Source organism: Gallus gallus, chromosome 21, assembly GCF_016699485.2.
Source record: "Gallus gallus isolate bGalGal1 chromosome 21, bGalGal1.mat.broiler.GRCg7b, whole genome shotgun sequence".
NCBI lineage: Eukaryota > Metazoa > Chordata > Aves > Galliformes > Phasianidae > Gallus > Gallus gallus.
In genome coordinates this window covers 595,097-617,353 of record NC_052552.1, presented here as the reverse complement: position 1 = coordinate 617,353, position 22,257 = coordinate 595,097, and the positions used below count along the sequence as shown (strand labels likewise).

At 66.6% G+C, this 22,257-nt stretch overlaps 3 protein-coding genes across 12 annotated transcripts; 1 reads left to right on the top strand and 2 right to left on the bottom strand.

Moving 5' to 3' along the window:
- Positions 1 to 36: 36 nt before the first annotated feature.
- ACOT7 (acyl-CoA thioesterase 7) lies at positions 37 to 6,712 on the bottom strand. Of its 2 annotated transcripts, XM_015297044.3 has the most exons (9): positions 6,632 to 6,712; positions 6,158 to 6,275; positions 5,554 to 5,710; positions 4,841 to 4,932; positions 4,623 to 4,737; positions 3,953 to 4,039; positions 2,423 to 2,539; positions 2,020 to 2,204; positions 37 to 681 (listed from the first exon to the last, which is right to left on the bottom strand). In XM_015297044.3, the coding sequence occupies exons 1-9, from the start codon at positions 6,682 to 6,684 to the stop codon at positions 577 to 579; spliced, it is 1,029 nt and encodes a 342-aa protein (XP_015152530.1). In that variant the 5' UTR covers positions 6,685 to 6,712; the 3' UTR covers positions 37 to 576. The 2 variants fall into 2 exon arrangements, with proteins under 2 accessions (XP_015152530.1, XP_003642581.3); XM_003642533.6 differs by having other exon boundaries at positions 6,158 to 6,712.
- Positions 6,713 to 8,304: 1,592 nt separating this feature from the next.
- LOC107054916 (transcription factor HES-2-like) lies at positions 8,305 to 9,327 on the bottom strand. Its single transcript, XM_046903216.1, has 4 exons — positions 9,145 to 9,327; positions 8,978 to 9,073; positions 8,669 to 8,759; positions 8,305 to 8,602 (listed from the first exon to the last, which is right to left on the bottom strand). The coding sequence occupies exons 1-4, from the start codon at positions 9,199 to 9,201 to the stop codon at positions 8,592 to 8,594; spliced, it is 255 nt and encodes an 84-aa protein (XP_046759172.1). The 5' UTR covers positions 9,202 to 9,327; the 3' UTR covers positions 8,305 to 8,591.
- Positions 9,328 to 10,192: 865 nt separating this feature from the next.
- Positions 10,193 to 22,239, top strand: ESPN (espin). Of its 9 annotated transcripts, XR_005841382.2 has the most exons (16): positions 10,193 to 10,549; positions 11,686 to 11,879; positions 14,175 to 14,361; positions 14,439 to 14,621; positions 14,696 to 14,827; positions 14,924 to 15,143; positions 15,215 to 15,486; positions 16,853 to 17,014; positions 17,087 to 17,258; positions 17,532 to 17,558; positions 18,496 to 18,641; positions 18,742 to 19,023; positions 19,359 to 20,939; positions 21,417 to 21,496; positions 21,582 to 21,593; positions 21,690 to 21,718. XR_005841382.2 is itself a non-coding variant. In XM_015296966.4 (15 exons), the coding sequence occupies exons 1-15, from the start codon at positions 10,256 to 10,258 to the stop codon at positions 21,835 to 21,837; spliced, it is 2,511 nt and encodes an 836-aa protein (XP_015152452.1). In that variant the 5' UTR covers positions 10,193 to 10,255; the 3' UTR covers positions 21,838 to 22,239. The 9 variants fall into 9 exon arrangements, 8 of the variants coding, with proteins under 8 accessions (XP_015152452.1, XP_024998484.1, XP_015152449.1 ...); XM_015296966.4 differs by lacking the exon at positions 19,359 to 20,939 and having other exon boundaries at positions 21,690 to 22,239; XM_025142716.3 differs by lacking the exons at positions 17,532 to 17,558; positions 19,359 to 20,939 and having other exon boundaries at positions 21,690 to 22,239.
- The last annotated feature ends 18 nt before the right edge of the window (positions 22,240 to 22,257 follow it).

Here is a 22,257-nt window from a genome sequence, read left to right as displayed (position 1 = left end):
CTGCTCGAGAACAAAAAAAAAGTGACACCCGTCTTATTTCAGTCAAAGATGACAGACTTTATTTATGTCACAGTATTCCTTAAATAACTCGGATGCGCACAGAGAAACTACCTAGAGATTTCAATGGAATGGGCTGAGACATTCAATACAATACTTGGTCGCGTTTATAGCCGCGAGTATCATAAATAAGCTTTGGTGTACGTTTTTAGGACATACTGTAAGTGTAACACGGCATCACAAAGACTCGAGGCCTCGTGCGTCCCTCCCGCTGCCACGTGCGCCCGCACCGCTCCGGCACAGGCGGCTTAAACCACCGCACGGGGTTCGGAACGACAAAAGGGATGCAAATGACAAAGGGACGCAAACGCTCCCGGCAGAGCCCGCAGGAGCTCCTGAGCCGTCTGAGCCACGGGGTGAGGGTGGGAAGCGGCACGGCCGGCGTGGCACAGCCCTCCTGCAGCGCCAGCTCCGCACTCAAAGCCCCGCTCCGGCGGCACGGCCGCGGCACGAGGCCCCGCACACGCAACACAACACGAATGGGGACGGGGAGGTTCGGCTGAGCGCTGCGCGGGGCCGTCAGTGCTGGGCAGCCTGCTGCAGCTGCGCCTGCCGCTTGGCTTTCGTCTGCAGGTATCGGCCCTTCCCTTCCTCAAAGCGCCTCTTCTCCTCCTCGCTCTCCGTCTGGCAGAACGAGAAGAAAGCGGTGCCACGAGCATTAGCTTAATTAGGAGCCGAACGGGCAGATCTGACGCGTGGGCAAATTGACACGGACTGTCGGATCGATACACGCAGCTCCCTCCCAGCTGTCGGGCTCAGCGTCGCCCACAGCAGCGTCTGGAGGCTTGGCTGCATCCTCGCGCCCTGAGCTCCAGTGGGCACACACCCACCGCAGCCCCACACTGCGGCCTCGGCCCCACCGCCCGGCTGTGCCCCCCTGCAAACCTCTGCTCCACGCTGGGGGCCCCACCCAGCCCCCACCCCACAGCACGGATGCCCTGTGGGCCCGCAGGCAGCGGAGAGAAAAAAAGAAATGCCATTGCTGCACACAGCACGGCTCCCTCTGAGAGCTCGTTAAAGATGCATCACTCTGAGCTCCGCTGGGACAATGGAGATTAATAATTAAATTACTGCCAGCATGAAGATGCAACTGTGGCTGCCCTGCCTGGACTGCTCTGGCAGGCGATGCAATCACAGCCATGGGCTGCCCCACTCCTGTGACCTCCGTAATTCGGGCTGTCACACAGAGACCCGGCCAGAGCTGCATGGCCCAGGAGGGATGAGCAGCACCCTCAGCTCATGCTCAGGCTGCAAGGCAGCGCACCAGGAGCCCCACACCACTATGGCACCACCAGGCCCCAGCAGGATGTACCTGCAGCAGCAGGTTAGCAGCAAGCAGTGCGTTTCATCCCAGCAACATGCCTTCCCCAAGCTTTTCAGCTGAAGATGGGAAAGCACCGGGCAGGGGATGGATCCTGCTGGGGCAGCACTGCACCTCCTGCTACGGGAGCTGAGGTGGGACACGGCTCCACGCAACGCAGCTGGGATGGCTGACTTGTAATTAGCCAACAAAATACTCTGAAACACTATGCAGCACAGAACAGGAGGAGACCCACACAGCACAACGCATCCATCAGGGAGCAGCTCCCCACCGGCAGCACCACGTCAGCACCCGGGGAGCGGAGGAGCATGGAACCCTGTGCCAGGTTTTCCTCCATCATCAGAAGGGAAAACCCATCTCTGCACTGGTGGTTTTCAACCAGAAGGAATTACAAAAACCCACCCTGCAGCCTGGCTTGGAGAGGCTTGCTCAAGCCTATGTTTTTCTACTGAATAATTCAAGGAAGAGGTTTTATTGGACAACGAAGCCCTGAGGGCATCACATGAAAAGCCCAAGTATGGAAAATATTTGGTGTTTAATAAACAAGCAGCCTGAAAGCTCCCATGCTTGCAGCAGAGCAGAGCGATAGCGCCGAGCCATGCCAAAGCAGCAAGCTCCCAGCACCACCCCTGTGAGCTTACCAGCAGCTGGGGCACCGGCAGCGGCTTCCCCTCCTTGCTCAGCGACACGTAGGTGAAGAAGGCGCTGACGGCTCGGTACCGCTCCTGCGGCTCATCCACAAATGGGTCGGCATCCACAAAGACTTCGATCTCCATGGACTTATTGCTCGTGAAGGTCATGCGCCCGGAGATGGTGATGACGCTGCCTGCAGGGCGCAGAGCGGCGGCGGTGCCACATCACGGCCCTCGTGTGCAGGGCAGTGGGAGCCGCCCATCGATGCGATGCCCAGCGCCGTCTCCCAGGCATCGGACGCCACCCATCCCAGGGCTGCTTTCTGCTTTGCCAACCCACCACGCAGCACGGGGCCCACTGAGGCTCAGGGCTGCAGCTGGCAGAGGTGCCCGAGCCGTGCCCAACACTCACCTTTCTTGATCTTCTCGTGGAAGTTGATGGCGTCCACGGAGGCGGTGACGATGTTGGTTTTGCAGTGACGGGCGGCCACGATCCCTGCCACCTCATCCATCAGCTTCATGGTGACCCCTGTGGGGGGAGGAGGGCGGCTGCAGCCTGGCTCAAACACTGAGCTTCCAAAGCCTACCGACTATGGAGCGCAAAGGTTTCCCCCCGAAAACATCACCCAAACCCACAAAGCAGCACAGCCGCACGCCCCGGCTCTGCGCACGCTGCGTGCCCCTATTGCTGCTGCAGTGGGGGATCCTCCCTGCCCACCCCACAGCGCTGCCAGCCCAGAGGAAATCACTCCAGCAAATTACAGTCATTTCATACGGAGTATTTATAATCCAGGATTTGCAATTTAAAAGACGGCACCAAAACTGTAGGATTTACAGTTTGACTGTGTCAGTTTCCTGGGCTGTTTTATTAAACAGGGGAAAAAAATCCCTATCTGGCTCCCAACATCCCCAAACATCTGCTGCTGCAGATCTTTCCGAATGCAATATTTAACTGCCCGTGGATCTCAAAGCAGCGGCAGCACATTGACTGTCTTTGAAGGATCTATTCTTAACAGCATCTCCTTTCCCATACATATAAGAAACCCTTCTCGAGGCGGGGTGCTGCCCGGCACACAGCAGCCGCGTGCCACGCCGGGCGCCGAGCCTCGCTGCACCGACCTGGATGGCAGCGGCACCGCCCGGCAATGCAGAGTTGCCATGGCAACTGCCCATTTTTATTACTGCCAGGATGGTGCCAGACCCCCGGGGAGGAGCGGTGCTGCCCGGCCCTCCCCAGGCCATGTCACTGCTGGTTAAGTCATCGCCGTCTGCGCACTTCATTTCCTTGCTAAGGAGCAGGACGGGAGCTTTGTGCAGCCCCAGCGCTGCGTCTGCACGTGGTGGGATGTTTCCCACATCCCGCGACTCGCCCTGCTGCTATTCACACCCCATCTGCCACCTGGTGCTAATTAGACCTCACAGTTCCTAATTAGACCTCGAAGTTTGGCGGCATCTCAGCTCTGCTCTTCAGAAGTGAGCCTCAGAGCTCTCACCCCGTGCTGCAGATCGCCGCCCCGCTGCCCTGCCCGGATACAGCAGCAATCCGCTACCGCTGCGCTCACAGCTCGGCTCGCTGCACTCCGGGCGCACGCAGACAGCGCTTTGTAGGCAGATGAGAAAATTGCACGCCTCAATTATCCTCACCCTGTTAGCCCATTTGCCTGCTCCGGGCTCCCGGGGGCTCATTCCGGCTCTCTGCGAGCCGATTACCGCGCACGGTGCCATTAGGCAGCGCTCAGGGACTGCGAGCGCCACGCAGGAGGCATGAAGTAAATGGTGCATTATAATTGTCACCAAACACGGGCTGCAGACACCAGCTGCAAAGTGCCCACGTGCCAAAATAGCTTTTTCTTCCCCTCCACCAAAGCAATGCTGAATCCCACAGCGTGCCCAGGGACCGACCCAGTGCCAAGCCCCACGCGGAGCCGTGCTGCTAACTCACCTCCATGCACGAAGCCGAGCAGCGTGCAGTCCGATGGGCCCACCAGGTGGATCAGACTGGACTGGCTGTAGCCCACCGTGTGCGGCTCTGCTCATGGGGAGACACAGCGGGGTCAGCACAGCCTGGCATTGCACCCCCACACCCTATAGGCGATGCTGCACTGGGTTATGCAAACGGCAGTGCTCCCACGTCAGGACCCCCCCAGCCATGCACACACTGCTGTCCACTGACATGCGAGTGCCATTAAACCTAAGTGACAGAAAACTGGTCCTCACCCAACCTCACACCCAACCTCAAAGGTATTGCCCACTGCACACCGTGCCACAGCCTTACCTTTCGTCTGCCTATCTGTGAGCATGAGGAGCAAGGGAGAAAAGGCATTTAAGCAACCTGCATTATTCATTACTGCCAAGGCGACCCAGTTCCATCCCCGCACATCCATTTGCAGCCCAGGTTGCGCTCCGGGATCGGTTCCTCTGGCCATGCTGGAGCTGTAAGTACCTGCACGCCCCATGCCCGGCCCCGCAGCTCCGAGCACACAGCAGCACGGCAGCACAGAGCTGCAGAAGCCTGGCTCTGTGCCCCAGCTCAGCCCCCCACCTGCCTGCTGGACCCAAGCCCACAGTCACCATTTGCTCCAGACGGCAATTGCTGACACCAGCCTCATTACCTGGGTTGATCACTGGGAGGATCACATCACCATTCCTCTGCTTGGTTTCCAGCCGGTCCAGCTTCTGCTCCTCATAGCGCTTCCTGCCCTCATCCTCCTGCTCCTTGTGCACGTACTGCAGCGAGAGGCATGTGATGTTGCACTCCCTGATGGCAGGGACAGAGACCCCCATCTGCCATCCAGGCCCCCACTGCACCCAGGGCCACCAGCAGCCCTACCTGGATGGGGGGGACCTCCACCACCTTGTTCACGTTCTTCAGGGACAGTGGCACGTACCACAGTGTCGCTTTGTTCGTCACCTTCTTTGCCCCTGGAAGAAGGAGGGCAGTGTGAGTGAGGCAGGGAGCGGTGCCATGCAGCCATGTGGCTGCGATGGTGTTTGGGAACGCAGCGCATCCTCACACCAAAGGCATCCTGACAAGCCCAGCTGGTTACCATGGCAACTGCAGGGAAGGGCTTTTGTCAGGACAAAGCTGGAAATGTGTGCTAAATTATCCCATCCTTTCACCAGAAGCAGCAGCCACACCGTCAGGGCCGACAGAGCTGCGCCCCCACTTGCCAGCTGCTCTGTCCCTCCTGCCCAGCCCAGCCTGGTGCTGCCGGGGGTGAAGTCCAGGTACCAGCATGAGCTTCCTGCTCACAGCAGTCATTTCCCCAGAACTCTAAGGACTAGGAGGCACTCTCAGACCCTGCATGGCGTTTGGGCTGCACCAAAAACTTTGGAGCAGAACTCGACCCAAGAGGTGGCACAGAAAGCTCCGCATGTCACCAGGCAGCTGCTGCAGGGTGCCCACAGTGCCCTGCGTGCCACAGCACAGCATGCTGGGACCCAGCAGCAGGGATGCTGGCAGTGAATGCAGCCCTCTAGTGTCCGGGCTGCCATCCTGGCACACAGCAGCAGCAGCGCCCTGCCCGCCTGGGAACCATTTACCTGTTAAGATGTTTTCAGACATCACGTTGACCTGAACTTCCACGGAATGCTTGGAGGTGTAGGTGATCTCGGCACTGACGTTGGCCACCTCTCCGATGCACATCGGGGAGAGGAAGTCCGTCCGCTCCACGCGTGCCAACGCGGCCACGCAGGGCTCCTGGGGGCACAGCGCCGTGCGGTCAGGATGCAGTGAGGGGGGAGCACCGGGCGCTTCACGAGAAGGAGGAAGAGGAGGGCACGGAGCCACAACAGCCCGGGGACCTCCGAGAGCCGAGGCTCGGCACCCGCTGTGCCCCCAGCGCTGTGGGGTCCTCCCTTACGCAGAGGCACGGGAAGCAAAAAGCCTTCCAGCAGCAGGAACGGAGCGCACAGCAGCAGTGTGGCTGCACGGCTGCGTGCCCCCCCCCGGCAGCAGAGGAGGACAGGGCGTGCAGGCGCAAAGGGCACCTCGTGGAGGCTCCGCTTCCTGCCCTGCCCTTCCGCGCCTACAGCCCTCCTCTGCGTGTCCCGAACCGAAGCAGCACGGCGAGGCAGGGCCGCCCACGTAGCACAGAACGGAGGAAGGGGCGAACGCGGCGGACCCCCCCGCCCCGGCCCCGCTCACCCCCTGCCCGGAGTTGCAGTGCCGGGTGCTGATGATGGCTCCCGCCTCCTCGATCATCTTCAGCACGGTGCCGCCGTGCACGTTGCCCGCGATGTTGGCGTCGTCGGGGCGCATGATCCTGCGGAGGCAGCGCTCAGCCGCGGGGGGGTCCCGCCCCGCCATGCCGCGCCGCGCCGCGCCGTGCCGGATGCCGGAGACGTCAGCACGTGGCGAGCGCTTCCTGCCCGTCACCGTGGTAACCGCCCGGTACCCGCCGCGCTCGGGCCGCCCCCCGCACGGCGCCGCGCCTCGGTCCCATCCCGGCGGCAGCGCGGTACGCCCCGGCACCAACTCCATCCCGGCCCCATCCCGGCCGCTCCGCTCCGCCCCGCCCCGCCCGGCGCCTGCGGCGCTCCCCGAGGGCGGCTCAAGGGCACCGGCACCGGGCGGCCGGCGGCATCGGACCCCCAGCGGGACGGGACGGGGCGGCGTTACCTGGAGACCTGGATGGTGGCCGGGCCCGGGCCCGCCGCGCCCCGCTCCGACATGGCGGCACCGGCGCCCGCCAGCAACGGCGCTGCGGCGGCGGCGGCACTGAACCGAGATCGCCCGCCCCGCCCCGCGCCGCGCACCGCGCACCGCACCCGCCCCGCCCGTGCGCAGGGGGCGGAGCCGCCGCTGTGCCCGCGGGTACCGCGCGGGGGCGCTGCGGGGAGCGGCGTTGTGCGGCGGCCCGGGGAGGGCGGAACCCCGCAGCGCCACGCGCGCCCGCCGCGGCGCAGCCCGCGGCCCCGAACTGCCCGTCGCGGAGCGGCAGCGCGTCCCGGCGGCGCTGGAGCCGCTGCTGCGTGTTTTCGCACGCCTCGGCCGCAGCGGAGGGCAGAGCCGGGGCTCACCTCGCCCTGCTGCGCCCACCCGCCGCCCGCGAGGCCCCGCGCCGGGCTCCGGCGCAGCCCGGGTTGCAACAGCTCCCCGCAGACCGAAACCGCTCCCCGGGCGCAGCCGGCACCGAGGTCGTGCCCCCGCCCCGCCCCGCGCTTCCCTGCCCCCGGGCCGCTCCCTCGGCGCTCCTCCCGCGCCCCGGGCGGGCTCTCACCGCCACGTTGAGGTCGAGACGCTCCTGCGGTGCTCCCGATCCCAGAAGCACGCGGATCTCCCACGCTGTCCCGCGGCCGGGAGTCTCATTGCCTCCGCCCGTCCGTCCGTGCGCGGCCCAGCCACAAAGCTGCTGTGTGACCCCCACGTGCCCGGGAGCGCAGCACCTTCACCACCCCCCTCTGCCCCGCACGGGGTACAGCGCGGCCATTGGCTCCCGCGCCCACCCGCGGTGCAGTATGGCACACCCGCGGCCCACGAGTGAGCCCTGCAGCCGTGCAGACAGGTGTGCGTGGCCAGGGCACGCCGCCCCGCTCTGTTCCCACGCTCACGCAGGGCTCCGCTCCAGCCCTTGGCTGCCGTGGGCAGCTCTCGGCTCCTGGAAACGTTGAGCAAAACTGCTTACACATCAGCAGCCCCCGTGGGCGGCAGGGCCACTGCGTGCCCAGGCAGCAGCCCTGCATGGGGCTCCCCTCATTGCCAGCTCCCCAGGCTCCGCATCCCAACCGAGCACTGAGCTGCTGCTGTGCCACTGCGCACAGCAGAGGGGGCTCAGGGAGCCTGCAGCCTTTGTGCCAGTAAGCAGGTGGGCACCCAGCTCAGCTCCTGTCCCCTCCTTCCCAGTGCCCGTGGGTCCCACTGAGAGCTCTGTGGGACGTTGGGGTTTTCGGCAACAGGTGGCAGAGATGGGCAGGTCAGCCAGTGAGAAGCATGGGTAGTGTGGATGCAGTGCGTGCCCCACTCAGCTCCTCTGAGCCCCGGGCTGCTGCCAGGGTGCACCCCCTGCTGGTGTCACCTCCACAGCCGGGACCTGGCAGGGCCTCCGTGTGCCCACGTATGGAGCAGGGACAAGCCCAGGCCTGGCACAGAAGCAGGGTGCAAGCGCTGCCAGGCCATTGCATCAAGGGGCCCATGCCACAGCTTGCCTGCTAATTAGCCATGGCTGTGGCTGCAGATTGACCGCACTGGCTGCCAGGGCAGCTGCTGACACCTCACTGCTCCCAGGCAGCACGCGGTGCCACAACAGGGATGGGAGCGGGAGGCAGTGCCGGCGCTGTTGGGGCAACTGCTGCTCAGCTTTGGCCAAAGGTTTATTTGTACAAAGGGTTGGGGGTCCCCGGGCCGGCGGCGGGGTCTGTGCAAATAAATAGGGCTATGTACAGCTGCGCGCAGGGGGCTACCAGGGCCGCCAGAGAGGGGTGGGGGCAGCGCGGCGTGGGGCGGCGGGGGGCGGCGGGGCCGCCTTGGGGCGGGCGGGCGGTGGAGGCTCCGGGAGGCGGCGGCGGGCGGGGGGCGGCGGCGCGGGGGCCAGCAGAGCGCCCAGACGGGCCAGGCAGGCGCGGTACCCGGCGCGGAAGCTCTAGGAGGGCTCTGCGGAGAGATGGCCATGAGCATCGGGCCGGGCCCTTCGGGTGGGGGGCGGGTTGGGGGCCTCACCTGGGGCCGAGGGCGCGGCCGGCACCTCCCTCAGAAACTGCACGGTCATCTCCAGGATGTCCGCTTTCTCCAGCTTGGAGCAGCGGGAGCTCTGTGGGGGGCGGTGGTGGGCACCGGGCCCCGGGCAGGGGGAGCGGGGAGGTGGGATGGACGGGGCGGACAGAGGGAGGGCAGGGATGGGGCATCGGGATGCGCCGACGGGAAGGACGGGCGGGGATGGGGAGGAGGGAAAGGGTCAGACGGGGACAGAGCGACGTGAGGGGCAGGGGGCGAGGAGCGGGGGGTGCAGGGCCGGGCCGCGGCACTCACGTCCTTGCAGACGAGCGGCAGGATGAGCGTTTTGAGCTGGTTGAGGCTCTCGTTGATGCGGGCGCGGCGGCGTTTCTCCAGGAGGGGCTTGAGGGTCTGCGGGGAGAAGAGGCCGTGAGGGCGGCCCGGCATCGCCGGAAGCGGTTCTCGTGCAGACCGGAGCTCACCTTGCGCAGCTCGGCGGGGCGGCGTGGGGGCTGCGGGACGGCGCCCGGCGGGGACATCGCGCTCCGGCGCTCCGGCACCGCCAACGCCTTTATGAGCCGCCGAGCCGCCCCGCCTCCGGGCCCCGTGCGGGAGGCAGAGCGGGGACAGCGGGGCAGGGAGGCAGGACGGGCGGGTGGGCAGGTAGGGAGGGCAGGGCGTGCAGGTAAGGGGGCAGGCAGGGCAGGGGGCGGGCGGAGGGTGGCCCGGCCCCGCCGCTGTCCGCCGTGCTGGAGCCGCCGCCGCTGTCCGCGGTGCTGACGGAGCGGGGCCGCGCGGGGCGGGGGTCTCGGCTCGTCCCCGGTGGGCCCCGTCGGTCCCAGCGGCGCCCGCCCCGCGCTGCCGGTGCCGGGAGGGAGGAGCGCTGCAGACTACGTGGGGACCGCTGGGAGCGGGAGCACAGTGGGGTCCTCACCCTGCGGACACCCGAGGAGCCCCCCGCCCGGGCCGTGACCGGCAGCTCCCGGTCCCCTCGCCGCCTCTTTCCTGCAGCAGGAGCGTGGAGCCGGGCGCGCGTGACTCCCGTTACAGCCACGGATCTGAAAGCAACTTTCTGGTCCCGAGGGCTTCAAACCGGGGCTGAAACGCAACTGCCGCAGCTGCTGCACCAAGGGCTGCTGAGGGGTACGGCGGCCGTTCCCGGCTCCCGCGGGCCGTCCAAAGCCCGCAGCACCCCGCGCAGAGGCGCTGCGCCCCGCAGCCACGCTCCGGGAACTCGGAGCAGCTCAGTCTGTGCCATCCGCCGCGATGGGTCTCATCCCAGGATGCTGCGAAGCCTCGGGAGTACCGGAGGCCCCCCGGGTCCCGTGCAAGGCGGCTCTGCACCCCGGGGAACGGGCACGGGGCAGCGGGCAGGGCCGGGGGCGTCGGGCGGGTTGCCGTGCCCCGACGACCGGGCTCCCGCAGGGGCCGCGCGACGCGGGGCGGCGTGGGCGGGGGTGGGGGGGCGGCGGGGCGGGCCGGACACGGGGGAGGAGGAGGAGCCGGCGGGGCCGGGCCGCCGCGCCGCGGGAGCGCCGCGCAGTGCCAAGCGGCGGCCGGACGGCCCGGCGCGGCCGGTCCGGGGCCGGGGCCATGGCGCTGGAGCGGGCGCTGCAGGCGGCGCGGCAGGGCGACGTGGAGGCGCTGCGGGGGCTGCGGGCGGCGGGGCTGCTCCGGCCGGGGCTGCGGGACGCGCTCGGAGCCTCTCCCGCTCATCACGCCGCCCGCGCCGGTCGCCTCGCCTGTCTCCGGTACCTGGCGGCCGAGGCCGCCCTCCGCGGCGACGCGAGGGCGCGCAACGGGGCCACGCCGGCCCACGACGCCGCCGCCACCGGCAACCTCGCCTGTCTCCAGTGGCTGCTCACGCAGGGGGGCTGCGGCGTGCAGGTGCGAGCGGCCGCGGGCCGGGGAGGGGGCGCGGGGCTCGACGGGGCGGGCTCGGCGGGAGCGCGGGACGGGCGGCGGGGCCCCGGGGGGCGGGACGGCTGCCCCCGCCCCTGCGGCACCTCCGGCCCCGGGGAGGATCCCGGCGGGGCACCGGAGAGCCCGGAGGCGTTTCGACGCACCCCAAAGACCGCCACGGTGCGCTGCTAAGCTCAGGCGGAGCGGAGCCCTCCGCTCAGCTACCGCAGCTCCCCAGGGTGGGAGACGCCCGCGCCGAGGGGCAGTAGAGGTCCCCAGAGCCGCTGCGCTGCGGGGGCAGAGCAGAAATCGGCGACCCGAAGGGCGTCCGCGGAGCCGGGGCTCCACAGCCGGGGTCCGGCGGGGGAAGCAGCGTTTCCGGCCGCGTGGGACTGCGTGAAGGGCTCTGTCCACGGCGTCAAGGTCACGCACGGACTCTGCCGAGGGTGGACAGCCACGCGCAGCCGCTGCGCTGCTCGACGGTGGAGGGCCTTGTCCTGCGTGGGGGTGGGAGCTGCCTGCGCCGCACTCGGGACTGCAGATCCGCAACACGCGGGACAAAGCCACGCAGCCCCGAGGAGGGGACGGAGGCTGGGGTGGGTGTCCGGGCGCTGTGACCCGGGGGCACCGGCACCTTCTCGGGCTTACACAACCAGAGCGAGCCCCAGGGCAGATAAGCAGCTTGCCCCGGGCTGGCTGAGAGGTAACAACATGTGACGTGAAGGAGGAGGAGGAGGGGTGGTAGAGGTGATTAAGCAGGAAGGAAGGACGGGTTCAGCACGGTTCGGCGCCGTCCTGGCCCGAGGCCAGCTCAGCTCTGTGCCCCGCGGAGCGAGGAGGGCAGCGGGGCCGGGGCAGCAGTGAGCCCCGCAGCGAAACAAGCGGGGCTTTGTGCAGCGCCGTGCTGGTAAACCGCTGCTGAGGCCCACGAGGACCTGGCACGCTTCTGGCGCCGCGATCCTCTGCCGTCCTTCCCAGGGCCATCCTCTCGTGACTGCCCGTGCTCGCAGCAAATGAAGCCTCTCCACCCCTCCATCTCAGCCCCCAGCTCCACACGCTCTCCCTTGCTGGAGGTGCAGGACTCTCCTGGGTGCCAATGCCCTCTCCCCTTCCTCCCGCAGGACACAGACAACTCCGGTGCCACTATCCTACATCTTGCAGCCCGATTCGGTCACCACGAGGTGATCGAGTGGCTCCTCCGTTTCGGAGGCAGCGATCCCACGGCAGCCACAGACACGGGAGCGCTGCCGGTCCACTACGCTGCGGCCAAAGGGGATTTCCCTTCCCTGCGACTTCTCTTAGGACACTGCCCAAGGTAACGGCCCCTGCTGCCCTCGGGGGTCTCGGGGGCAGAGCTGAGAGCTCGGCAGTGCAGGGAGGATTCAGGCTTTGGGGGGAACGGGGTGCCGCTGCCACCCCCTCCCCCCCCCCCCCCCCCCCCCCCTCCTCGGCTGCTGGGCAGGGTGCCAGCGTTGGGGGCCGGCCACATCCATCCCCGGCTGCACAGCTCCAAGGGCAACGCGGCAGCATTATCACCTGGGCACACAGCTGTGCTTTCTTTATCACCCGCAGAGAAAGGGCGAGGAGGAGCGCAGCGAGCGCTGACAGAAATATTGCCCGCGGCCGCGGGCGGCACCGAGCGGGGTTTGTTCCCAGCGCTCGTGGTGCGGGGCGATAACACAGCCGCCTTTGTCCATCTCCATTATGTAAATGGATTAAGCTGCCCGCGGAGGAGAGGCGACCTTTCCTGCTGCCTCCATGAGTACGGGGCCGGGGCACCGCTGGACACCACGGCGGCACACTGCCCGGCACAGCCACGGCCCTGCATGGTGCCCTCACCCCCTGTGCAGCCCTCCCCGAGGCCGTGCCTGGGGGTGCAGTGCAGCACCCCGTGCTGAGCCACCCCGGGCTCACGATGCGATTACGCGGCACTAATCTCATTTCCCACGGTGGGCAGAGGCTCTATAAATAACCGGGGCCCTGGCTGGGGGGGGGCACGGGGACGTGCCTCCCTGCCACACCACGCTGGGCGGGCTCAGGGGCATGAGAGACCTGCTCGAGCTTCTCCCAGCCCCACTCTCACCTTCCCCATGTGCCACACAGCCCCACGCAGGACCCCAGCCCACAGAGCCCCCTGCAGCAGCAGCACCACACTCAGCAGTACTCTCACCATCTGTAGGCAGCTCCCCAAGTAAGACTGCCCCTGCCCTTTGTCTCCTTGCCCCAGGTGTGCTGGCTCAGTGGGGGCACCTGTGCTGCCCCATACCCAGATGAGTTAACCCTCCCCACGCCAGGCTCTGTTCCTTCACAGCCCCATGTTGTTTCCTGCAGAGCACTCTTGGCAGCAACCCTTTCACACTGAGTTTCACGTTCCTGCTGGGGTTAATCTGCTGCCAGCTGCCTTCCCCTGCCGAGGTGGCCCCTGAATTATTTACTGCTCGCCCTGTGCCTCGGAGGAGGCTCTGTTACAGCTGTGAAATTCAATCCTGGGGTGCCGTGGGACGTGGGTGCAGTTTGGGTGGGCGCATGCCGGGCTCTGCAGCACCAGTGGGGACGCTGTGGGGTGTTCCCAGCACTGCCATGGGCAGCTTGTGGCTCCCATCCCACTGCAGCTTGGCCACCCGCGGGTCCCTGGCAGCTGGTCCCAAAGCAGGCAGCAGCGTGGGGTCGTGGCCATCTGGCACAGCACTCCCTGGCTGCCAGCCGGCACTCACCAGAGTGGATTAACCTCCCCTCATAACTGGGAAATGGCAATTACAGATTGGGAACGTACCAAGTGCACCCACACCACGTGGCTATGCCACTCCCCAGGGGCTCTGCCGACCCCCCAGGCCCGTCCCCAGTGCAGTGCTCAGTGGGACAGGGCCCTGCAGCACGGCACAGCATGGGGCCGGTGCCGGCTGGGACCGTCTCATGGTTACAGGGATCAATTATTAAGGGCCCGCGATCTGTGTGATAACAGAGCGGAGTATTTGTTGCACTTCCTTTTTTAAATATTCAACAGGTTTTTGTGGAGCACTCAAAAAATCCAGCTTCCTGCACAGCAGGGATGCAGGATTTGGGATGCGGGGTGGGGAATGTGGGATGGGGGATGGGGGATTCGGGCCATGGGATGCCAAGGGCCACCCATTGGGAAGGGGATGTGATGCCCAGCAGTGGGGCTGGGCAGTGCCATCGCGCAGGTCCACCCTTCCCCACTGGCTGAAGGTACCTAAGCTGCTTACTTAAAAATACTGCTAGATTGCAGTGTCCAAAAACAGCCAAAGGAATGCGATTAGCCTGAGCTTATTGACTTAGTGACCTCCCACAGCAGCCACTGTGTCTGTGTGGGGCTGCAGGGTGGAGGGTCCCAGCAGCAGGCACTGCCCCGCTGTCCCAATGCACGTCCCCAGGCGTGTGACCTTATGTCCCAACACATCCACATGTCCCTTGTGTCCTACACATCCTCCATGACTATGTGTCCTCATACAGATCCCCCGTGCCCCCATAACTGTGAATCCCACACCCCCGTGCTCTGCATCCACACAATCCCAGTGCCCCACATGTCCTGGTGCCCACTGTGCTCCCATCGGAGGAGCTGCAGGCGCCCGGCGCTGTGCTCTGCTTGCAGCACGCTCAGTGCCCAGACCAAGACCGGTGCCACCCCTCTGTACCTCGCCTGCCAGGAGGGCCACCTCGAGATCATCCAATACTTGGTGAAGGACTGCGGGGCCGACCCCCACGTACGCGCCAACGACGGCATGACCCCACTGCATGCTGCAGCCCAGATGGGCCACAACACCGTCATCGTCTGGCTGGTAAGTGCTGCCTGGGCACGGCATGGTGGCACGGTGCGGCACGGCGTGGCACGGCACAGCATCCCTGCGCTCCGCAGATGAGCTTCACGACAGTGAGCCTGTCAGAGCGGGACGACGACGGAGCCACGGCCATGCACTTTGCTGCCAGCCGCGGCCACGCCAAGGTGCTGAGCTGGCTGCTGCTGCACGGCGGTGAGATCACAGCAGATGGTTGGGGCGGCACACCGCTGCACGACGCTGCTGAGAATGGCGAGCTGGAGGTGGGTGCGGGCAGCTGGGGGGGCACGGGGGTAGGGGGCACTGCACCAGCCCTGTCTTGTGCCCCCTCTCCCAGTGCTGCCAGATCCTGGTGGTGAACGGCGCTGACCTCAGCATCCGAGACCAGGATGGCTACACGGCAGCCGACCTCGCTGACTACAATGGCCACATCCACTGCGCCAAGTACCTGCGCACCGTGGAGAACATGGTATCATGGCACGCTAGGACGTGGGGCAGGGGCACAGGGGGTGTGGGGACTGTGCGGGGTCTGGGTGCGGCTGTCTGACCACTCGCTGTGCCGCAGAGCGTGGAGCACCGCGTGCTGTCCCGAGACCCCTCAGCAGATGGGGAGTGCCGTCAGCCTGACTCGGGCATGTCATCACCCAACACCACGGCATCGGCACCCCAGGCGCGCTTCGAGGTTGGCTCCCCTGCCAGCACTCTCTCCAACTATGACTCCTGCAACTCCAGCCAGTCCAGCACCGGAGAGAAGAGGGGCGGCCCCCACGCAGCCCCTGCAGCCCGTGAGTGCCTGGGGCAGGGCTCAGGGGGAACATGGGCTGAGCTTTGCTGTGACACCCCCTCCTTCCTGCAGGGGTCCCCGAACCGGCGCTCACGGACATGCAGGCTTACATGGACATGCTGAACCCCGAGACGCGTCCACGGGGCAGAGGACTGGCGAGCGAGGGTCCCCCACCGCCACCTCCCAGCTTCCCCCCACCGCCACCCCCCCCTGCCACCCGGCCCCCGCCCCCACCCCCCGGCTACCCCGCACCCGCGCCGCCCACTGCCCCCGACACCGCCGACATCTACGTGCAGGCCAAGAACAACCTGCGGCACGTGGAGAGCCAGGTGCTGCGCAGAGAGGTACGGCCCCGTGCTCCTGGACTGGCAGCTCAGGGGGATGTGCCACCAGTGGGGCTATGAGGACCACTAACTGCAGGGGGGTATGGCAAGCGGGGGCCGGCAGTGCCCCAGCATCGCTGTGGCAGCGGGTGGTTCTGATGCCCTTGCTGTGCCAGCTCGGCGTTCCACACTGTGTGGGTGGCATGTGCCGAGCCCACGTGGCGCCAGCGGTGCCACCGACGCAGCGTCCCTGGGTGAGCTGGGCGTGGGCGGCTGTGCGGAAGCGTGGGGTGCAGGCAGCAGCTGTAACCTGAGTGCCCGGCTCCGGTGTCACCCGCGCCGCAGGTGTCGGGTGGCATTGCTGGTGCTGCCAGGAGCTGAGAGGGCTCAGCGGGACGCACAGGTAAGAGGGGTGCAGCCGCCCACGGCGGGGGGGTGCAGAGTGCGGGGGGCTCGGGGTCCTCCGGCCATGGCCAGCAGCACCTGGCTGGGGGCAGGGGCCTGGAGCACGGCCACAGGGTTCTGGTGCACAGCAGCGGGCAGTGCTGGGCTCTGGGGCGGGCGGGATGGGGGCTCGGTACCACAGCGTGTGCCAGCTCTGCTCTGGGTTCAGCTCCCCACTGTGCTCCCCACAGGATTCATTAGAGGAACTGGGGCTAATGAGCAGCCCTACCCTGGGTTAATAATCGGGGCTCCCCATGGGGTGTGGGTGAGCCCAGGCACAGCCGGTGCCGGGTGTGTGAGTGCTGCTCGGTGCTGCAGCACCAACCCTTGCACCCTCCCATGAAGCTGGGGCCATGGCTGCTGGAGCCAGAGCCAGGCTTGGCTCAGTGCCCGGTGGAGCAGGAAGCGCCGAGCTGGCACTTGTTGACTTAGTTGAGGCTGCAGGCTGCACGGAGCAGCCGGGCTCGCCATGCAAATGCCTCGGGTGGAGGTGGCACGCAGGGAAATGCAAATAGTGGGGCCCTGAGAGCAGAGTGTGGGGCGTGGGATGCAGGACACAGTGGGACTCCTCACCCAGCAGTGGACACAGCGCTGTGCCACACAGCACGACCTGCAAAGCCCCGGAGGTATGCGGAGGGGTGAGCCGAGGCCACGCTGCCATGGGTCTTACAGCCTTAATAGTGACATTGACTGCCAGGTTTGCCGCGGGGCTCCGGGCCACGGGGATAAGCTCCAGCTCCTGGCTAATCTGCGGGGCCAGGACATGGCACTCCCATTCCCAGGGGGTTATCCCAGGGGAAGCTCAGCTGGACTCCTGGGCACGGGGTCACGGTGCCAGGCGCCAACAGGGCCCACCAGCGGCCCACGGCACACATCCGGCCTCTGCCCGCGGCCGTGCCGTGGCCTCGCCCTGTGCACCCACTCAGCTGCACTCCCGTTGCAGCTGGTGTCACGTGAGGGCAGCCCCGAGGGCCTGCGCCGGGCCGACTCCACGCGGCGGTCGCGGAACTTCAGCAAGCAGCCGAGCACAGGTGACTACTACAAGCACCTGGGGCCCAGCGCGGCAGAGCTGCCTGGCCCACGCAGGATGGCACACAGCGAGGAGGTGAGCGCAGCCCCGGCGCTGCGTGCGTTGCGGCGCCCTGACCCCGTGTGACCCCTGCCCGCACTCTTCCAGAGCTCTCCGCTGCCCGCAGACACCATGCACAATGGGGGCCCGGCAGAGAGCAAGCCCGGCACCGAGCTGCCACCTCCACCGCCGCCTCCGCCGCTGCCCGACGCCGCCTGCCCGCCACCACCGCCGCCTCCGCCGCCCGCCGGCCCCCGCCGCTCGTCCTCCTCCACGGGAAGTAAGTCGGGGCTCTGGGGCACCGCGCTGCCGGGCACGTGGCTCTGCCTCCCGGCTGCCCTCACGCTTCTCCTCGCACCACGGTGCGCTCCACGCGGCGCGGCTCCTGACGGTCTCTCTGTCCTTCTCTCCTCCGGTCTCGGCGCGGGGGCTCCCACGCCTGCCCGCCCCCACTTGCTCTCACTGCTGGCTGCTTCTCTTCTCTCTTGTCTTGTGGTGGCCAAATCCTTCCTCTGCTACACGTGCTGTGCCGCCTCTCTTCTTCTCCCCCTAGAAGGAAAGGCTTTGAGACAGATGAAGAGTAAGTACCGCAGCTTGTTGCTCTTTGCCGGGAGCGGGGCACCTCTATGGGGCACCCCGGCACTGCATGTGCTGCTCTCAGTGCTCTCACGTGGTGCTGGGGGCACACGACCTCTCCCGGTACTGACAGCACCAGGGCGAGCTCCCCGCAGCCCAACACGGAGCAACCCAACCAATGCATCCCGGGCCTCGAAGCCAACGTGCTGCCCCGTGCCAAGCGGGGGCCCTGCGCTGACACGGCTGAGTCTGGGGCAGGCACAGAGTGTGGGGCCGGCAGGGCTGGCAGGGCTCAGTGCCCCCTGCGGCCCCCGCGGCCCCGCGCACAGAAAGCCTTTGTTTGCGCTCAGCCGGCCGGCATTACCTCGCCACGTGAGCGCACCGGCCGCTCCCCCGCCGCTGATTGCAGCGTGCTGGTTGGCAGCAGCTCAGCGCCCGCTTTATTAGCGCCGGCTCCCGGGGGTTGGGGGGCTCAGCGGCGCTGGATGGCATTGCGAGCGCCCGGCTGTGCCCGCGGCACCAACAGGCGTCCAGCTCCCGGCGCAGCGCGGCCGAGCGGGCGAGCACTGGGCGGCAGGGAAGGGGCTCTGCCTTGTTGCGGCACCATGGGCCGTTAGGGACGCACGCATGGCTGGCACGGACGGTGGGTGCTCGCGGGGTGTGAGGCTGGCCCCAGGCTGCTGGGGCACTGCGGGGGGCTGTAGGGTAGCACAGGGCTGTCCTGCTGAGCCTGGGCTGCTGCTGGCAGCCATACTATCCGTGTGGTCGCAACACTGCAGCACGGTGCCATGGGGCTGTGCTTGCAGGCAGTGCTCAGGGAGCTGGGTGCAGGGTGCTGGTCTGATGGGGTCCTACAGGCTTCTGGCCCCCACAGCCCACACGGGCAGGGGCAGGGGCCGGCAGCAGCAGGGCCCTCACTGCTCGCTGCCTTCCTCCACCAGGCACCAAGTCGTTCAACATGATGTCCCCCACTGGCGACAACTCGGAGCTCCTGGCTGAAATCAAGGCTGGGAAGAGCCTGAAGCCGACACCGCAGAGCAAAGGCTTCACCACTGTCTTCTCCGGCAGTGGCCAGGCAGGGGCCAACGTAGGTGGCAGGGGGCAGAGGGATGTGTTGTGGGTGGCCCAAGACATGTGGGGTTGGGTGGGGGCACAGCAAGCATCCACTTTCCTCCTTCCCTCCACAGGCTGACTCGCCAGCATCCTCCCCGTCGCCCACCAGGACCCCCACCCCACCAGCCACCCCCGAGGCCGGGGGACCACCACGCTGCATGGCGGGGGGCTCGCCAGAGCCAGTGCTTAATGGGAGCTCGCCAGTGCCAGGGCCAGGGGCCATGGCCCCACCAGATGTGGAGGCTCTGGTGCCAAGCCATGACGAGCAGGGCCGGCCCATCCCCGAGTGGAAGCGGCAGGTGATGGTGCGCAAGCTGCAGCTTCGCATGCAGGAGGAAGAGGAGCAGCGGCGCAAGGTAGGGGGAGCCCTCACTGTGGGGTCCCGGGAGCTGTGTGTGGTGAGAGCAGCCCAGGACCTGGCTCGTGGACATGGCGTGGAACCACATCGCTCTGGCTCCCTGCCTGCTGGGATGGCCCCAGCCCCACTGTATGCAGGGGATGGCCTCACCACGAGCGCCCTGGGTGCCGTGCACCCTGCCTGGTCGCAAACCCATTCCGCAGTACTCATCCCCTGTGGTTATTGGTGGTGCACGGTCCTGGCTCTCTGCTGGACCCTGGCACTGGGGGGTTGGCATGTGCAGGGCTGGGGGATGCATCCTCAGGAGCTGTTTTGCCCTTTTTCCTGCCCTAGCTGGAGCCTGGGAGCATCTCGCCCCCCCCATGCTGGCGCTACTCTGCTGCCCACAGGGGCATTCTGGGACCCTTTGGGCAGCTCATGACGGAGGAGGACATTCTCCGCATTGAGAGGCAAATCGAAAACCTACAGGTGATGCATAAGGTGCAGACAGTGGAGACAGAGCTGGAGCAGCTGGAGGAAGAGCTGCAGCAGCTCCTGCCGCTCTCGGCCGCTCTGGCCCCCGAGCGCTTTTCCCTCGACCCCCGGCGCCTGCAGGGCCGTGCTGAGGACCTGCCCGCCTGGTGCAGCAAGACTTCCGCGCTGCTGAGGAGCATGGCCATGCTGCTGGCTGCCCTGGGGGGCCGCGAGAGCCCTGGGGCAGGGGGAGCAGTGAGCAGCACTGTGCTGCAGAGGTCCCCCCCTGCTGCTGCCAGCACCCAGCAGGATGCCCGACATGAGATCCTGTGCTGCGGTGTCTCAGTGCGCAGCCTGAAGGCCAACTATGAGGGGCTGGTGGGAGCCCCTGTGCCCTGCGCCAGGGTCACCAAAAGGAAGCGATCGCTGCCTGCCAGCACAGTGATGGACAGCTGCACCCGTGAGCCCGTCCTGGAGGAGGACTATGGGGATGAGGATGTGGATGGCATGCCACGACGGAGCCGCCCAGTGCAGACGGAGCTGAGTTGCCTGCAGGAACGCATCGATGCGCACAAGGAGCGTGCCGTCTCCCTCTTCCTGGAGCACTGGAAGAAATGGGCACTGGCGGAGGCACCAGGCTCACGTACCCACGGGGACGAGCGGCTGCGGCGGCTCTGGAAGCAGCGGCAGGCGGTGGCGAGGCTGCTGGCACGCTGGAGGAGCGTGGCCCACCGTGTGCCAGGGCGGCAGATCCGGCGGCTGAGCCGTGCCGATGTGCTCTACTGGCCTGAGCACTTCTTGCCTCACGTGCGAGGCTCACCCATGCCCTACGACAGCCTCTCGCTGGACCTCTTCATGCTGGGCTACTTCCAGCTGCTGGAGATGAACCTCAGCCCCGAGGAGCGGCGCTTCCGGCACCTGCTGTGCTATGAGATGTTTGACCGCCTGAGCACCCACAGCTGGGAGTGCATCCGACGCTTCCACCGCGTCGCACTGGAGCGGGTTGAGGCTGGCCACCGCTGCTGGCTCGATGGCTTCGAGGACCTCAAGCAGGAGTTCTTTGGGGACAGCCCCACCAGCACGGCGGCAGCAGTGGGATCGAGCCCTGTGCCCCCCTGTCCGGCAGCCACAGCCCGGGGCACACAGGAGCCAGCCCAGCTGGTCTCGGAGCTGGGAGAGTTCAGCGATGAGGACATCTGCCGCTACATCGACCGCAGCTTCTCCTTCTGGAAGGAGAAGGAGGCAGAGATGTTCGATATCTGAGCTGAGCAGGGTGCTTTGGCAGCAGAGCCGTGGTGGAAGCGTGGGGCTGCTGAGCACAGAGCTGGGCGTGCAGCTGGGTGCAGGCAGCAGCGGGACCGGTGCATTGCACGGCTCGGCTGCCCTGCTGCTCTCGTGGCAGCAGGGCTGCAGGTCGGCTCTGAGGACCACCGTGTTTGGCCTTGTGCTGTGATGTCCCAGGTGCCTGGACCTCTCGAGGGTCTCATGGCTGGCTGTGTGTTGAGGTTGCTGTGTGCCGCTTGCTGTGGCTGTGTGTTGTGTTCGGGGCGCTGCTCCCCTTTGGTGCGGTGTTTGCAGTGCCGGGGCAGTGTGGGCCCCCATGTGTCTGTGCAATAAAGATGTGTGTGCTGCGAAGGGCTCAGCGCTCCGCACGCTCCTTGGTCACATGTGCTCCCCGTGCCGGGGTAACATGGATAGCAAAGGGGACCAGGACAGCAGGAGCCACCCGGGGCCGTGCCCATAGTTCCATACAGCTGCGTCCCACCAGTGCCATGCCATATTGTGCCATGCTGCCTCCACGTCTGTGCTCCCTGTAGCTGTGCACCCAGGGGTGATGTCCATGGGAGGGCTGCTGCCCAGGAGCCAGCACATCCCTGCTTCCCTTGTGGAGCCCAGCTGTGCTCCTGGGACTGGCTGTAACGCGCCTGTTTGTTGCAGGAGAAGGAGGAGGAGGCACGCCTGGCCAGCATGCCGGCCTGGAGGAGGGACATCCTGCGCAAGAAGCTGGAGGAGGAGAGGTGAGCAGGGCAGGCGGGGGCTGTTTGTGCTGGCCAGCTGCCCCCGGCCCCACACTAATGGCGTCTCATCCCTTTACCTTTGCAGGGAGCAGAAGCGGTGAGTGCCACGTGTCCCCTCTCCTGGTGGGTGGGTGGGTGTGCTTGGGGGGGGCTCAGTGACCCGCAGCGCCCTGTCCCCTCTGCTGCCGAGCAGGAAAGAGCAAGAGAAGCAGAAGCGAGAGGAGGAGGAGAAGGAGAAGGAGCAGTCAGAAAAGCTAAGGACTCTTGGGTACGATGAGACAAAGCTGGCGCCCTGGCAGCGGCAGATCATCCTCAAGAAAGGGGACATAGCGAAGCACTAGCCCTGCTCCCTGCGGCAGCGTCACCCCCCGCGCTGCCCCCGGCTCTTTGTGGTGGGAGGAGGTCCCGCTCCGTGCCCGGCGCCCGCCGGGATGCACCCAGCACCCTCCTCCTGCCACCAACAGCCCCCGGTGCTCCCACTTCACCCGCCCCACGGGAGCGCCCGCTGCCACCGTTCAGGTCCTCGTAGCCCCATCCCTCTGCCCCCGCCTGCTGCCCCCCAGAGCTGCCCTTCACAGAGTGGGGCCTTGGAGCTGTGCTGCACGGGGGCTGCTGTGCAATCGGCGCACACCGTGTGCTCCCCGCGCTCCTTCCCCCCTGCCTCCGGAGCCACTAGAGGGCGGCTTCCAGCCCACGTCTGACCCAAACCCTCCGCGTTTCGGCGATTAAAACAATAAATCCCCTCTTGCAGTGCCCCGCGC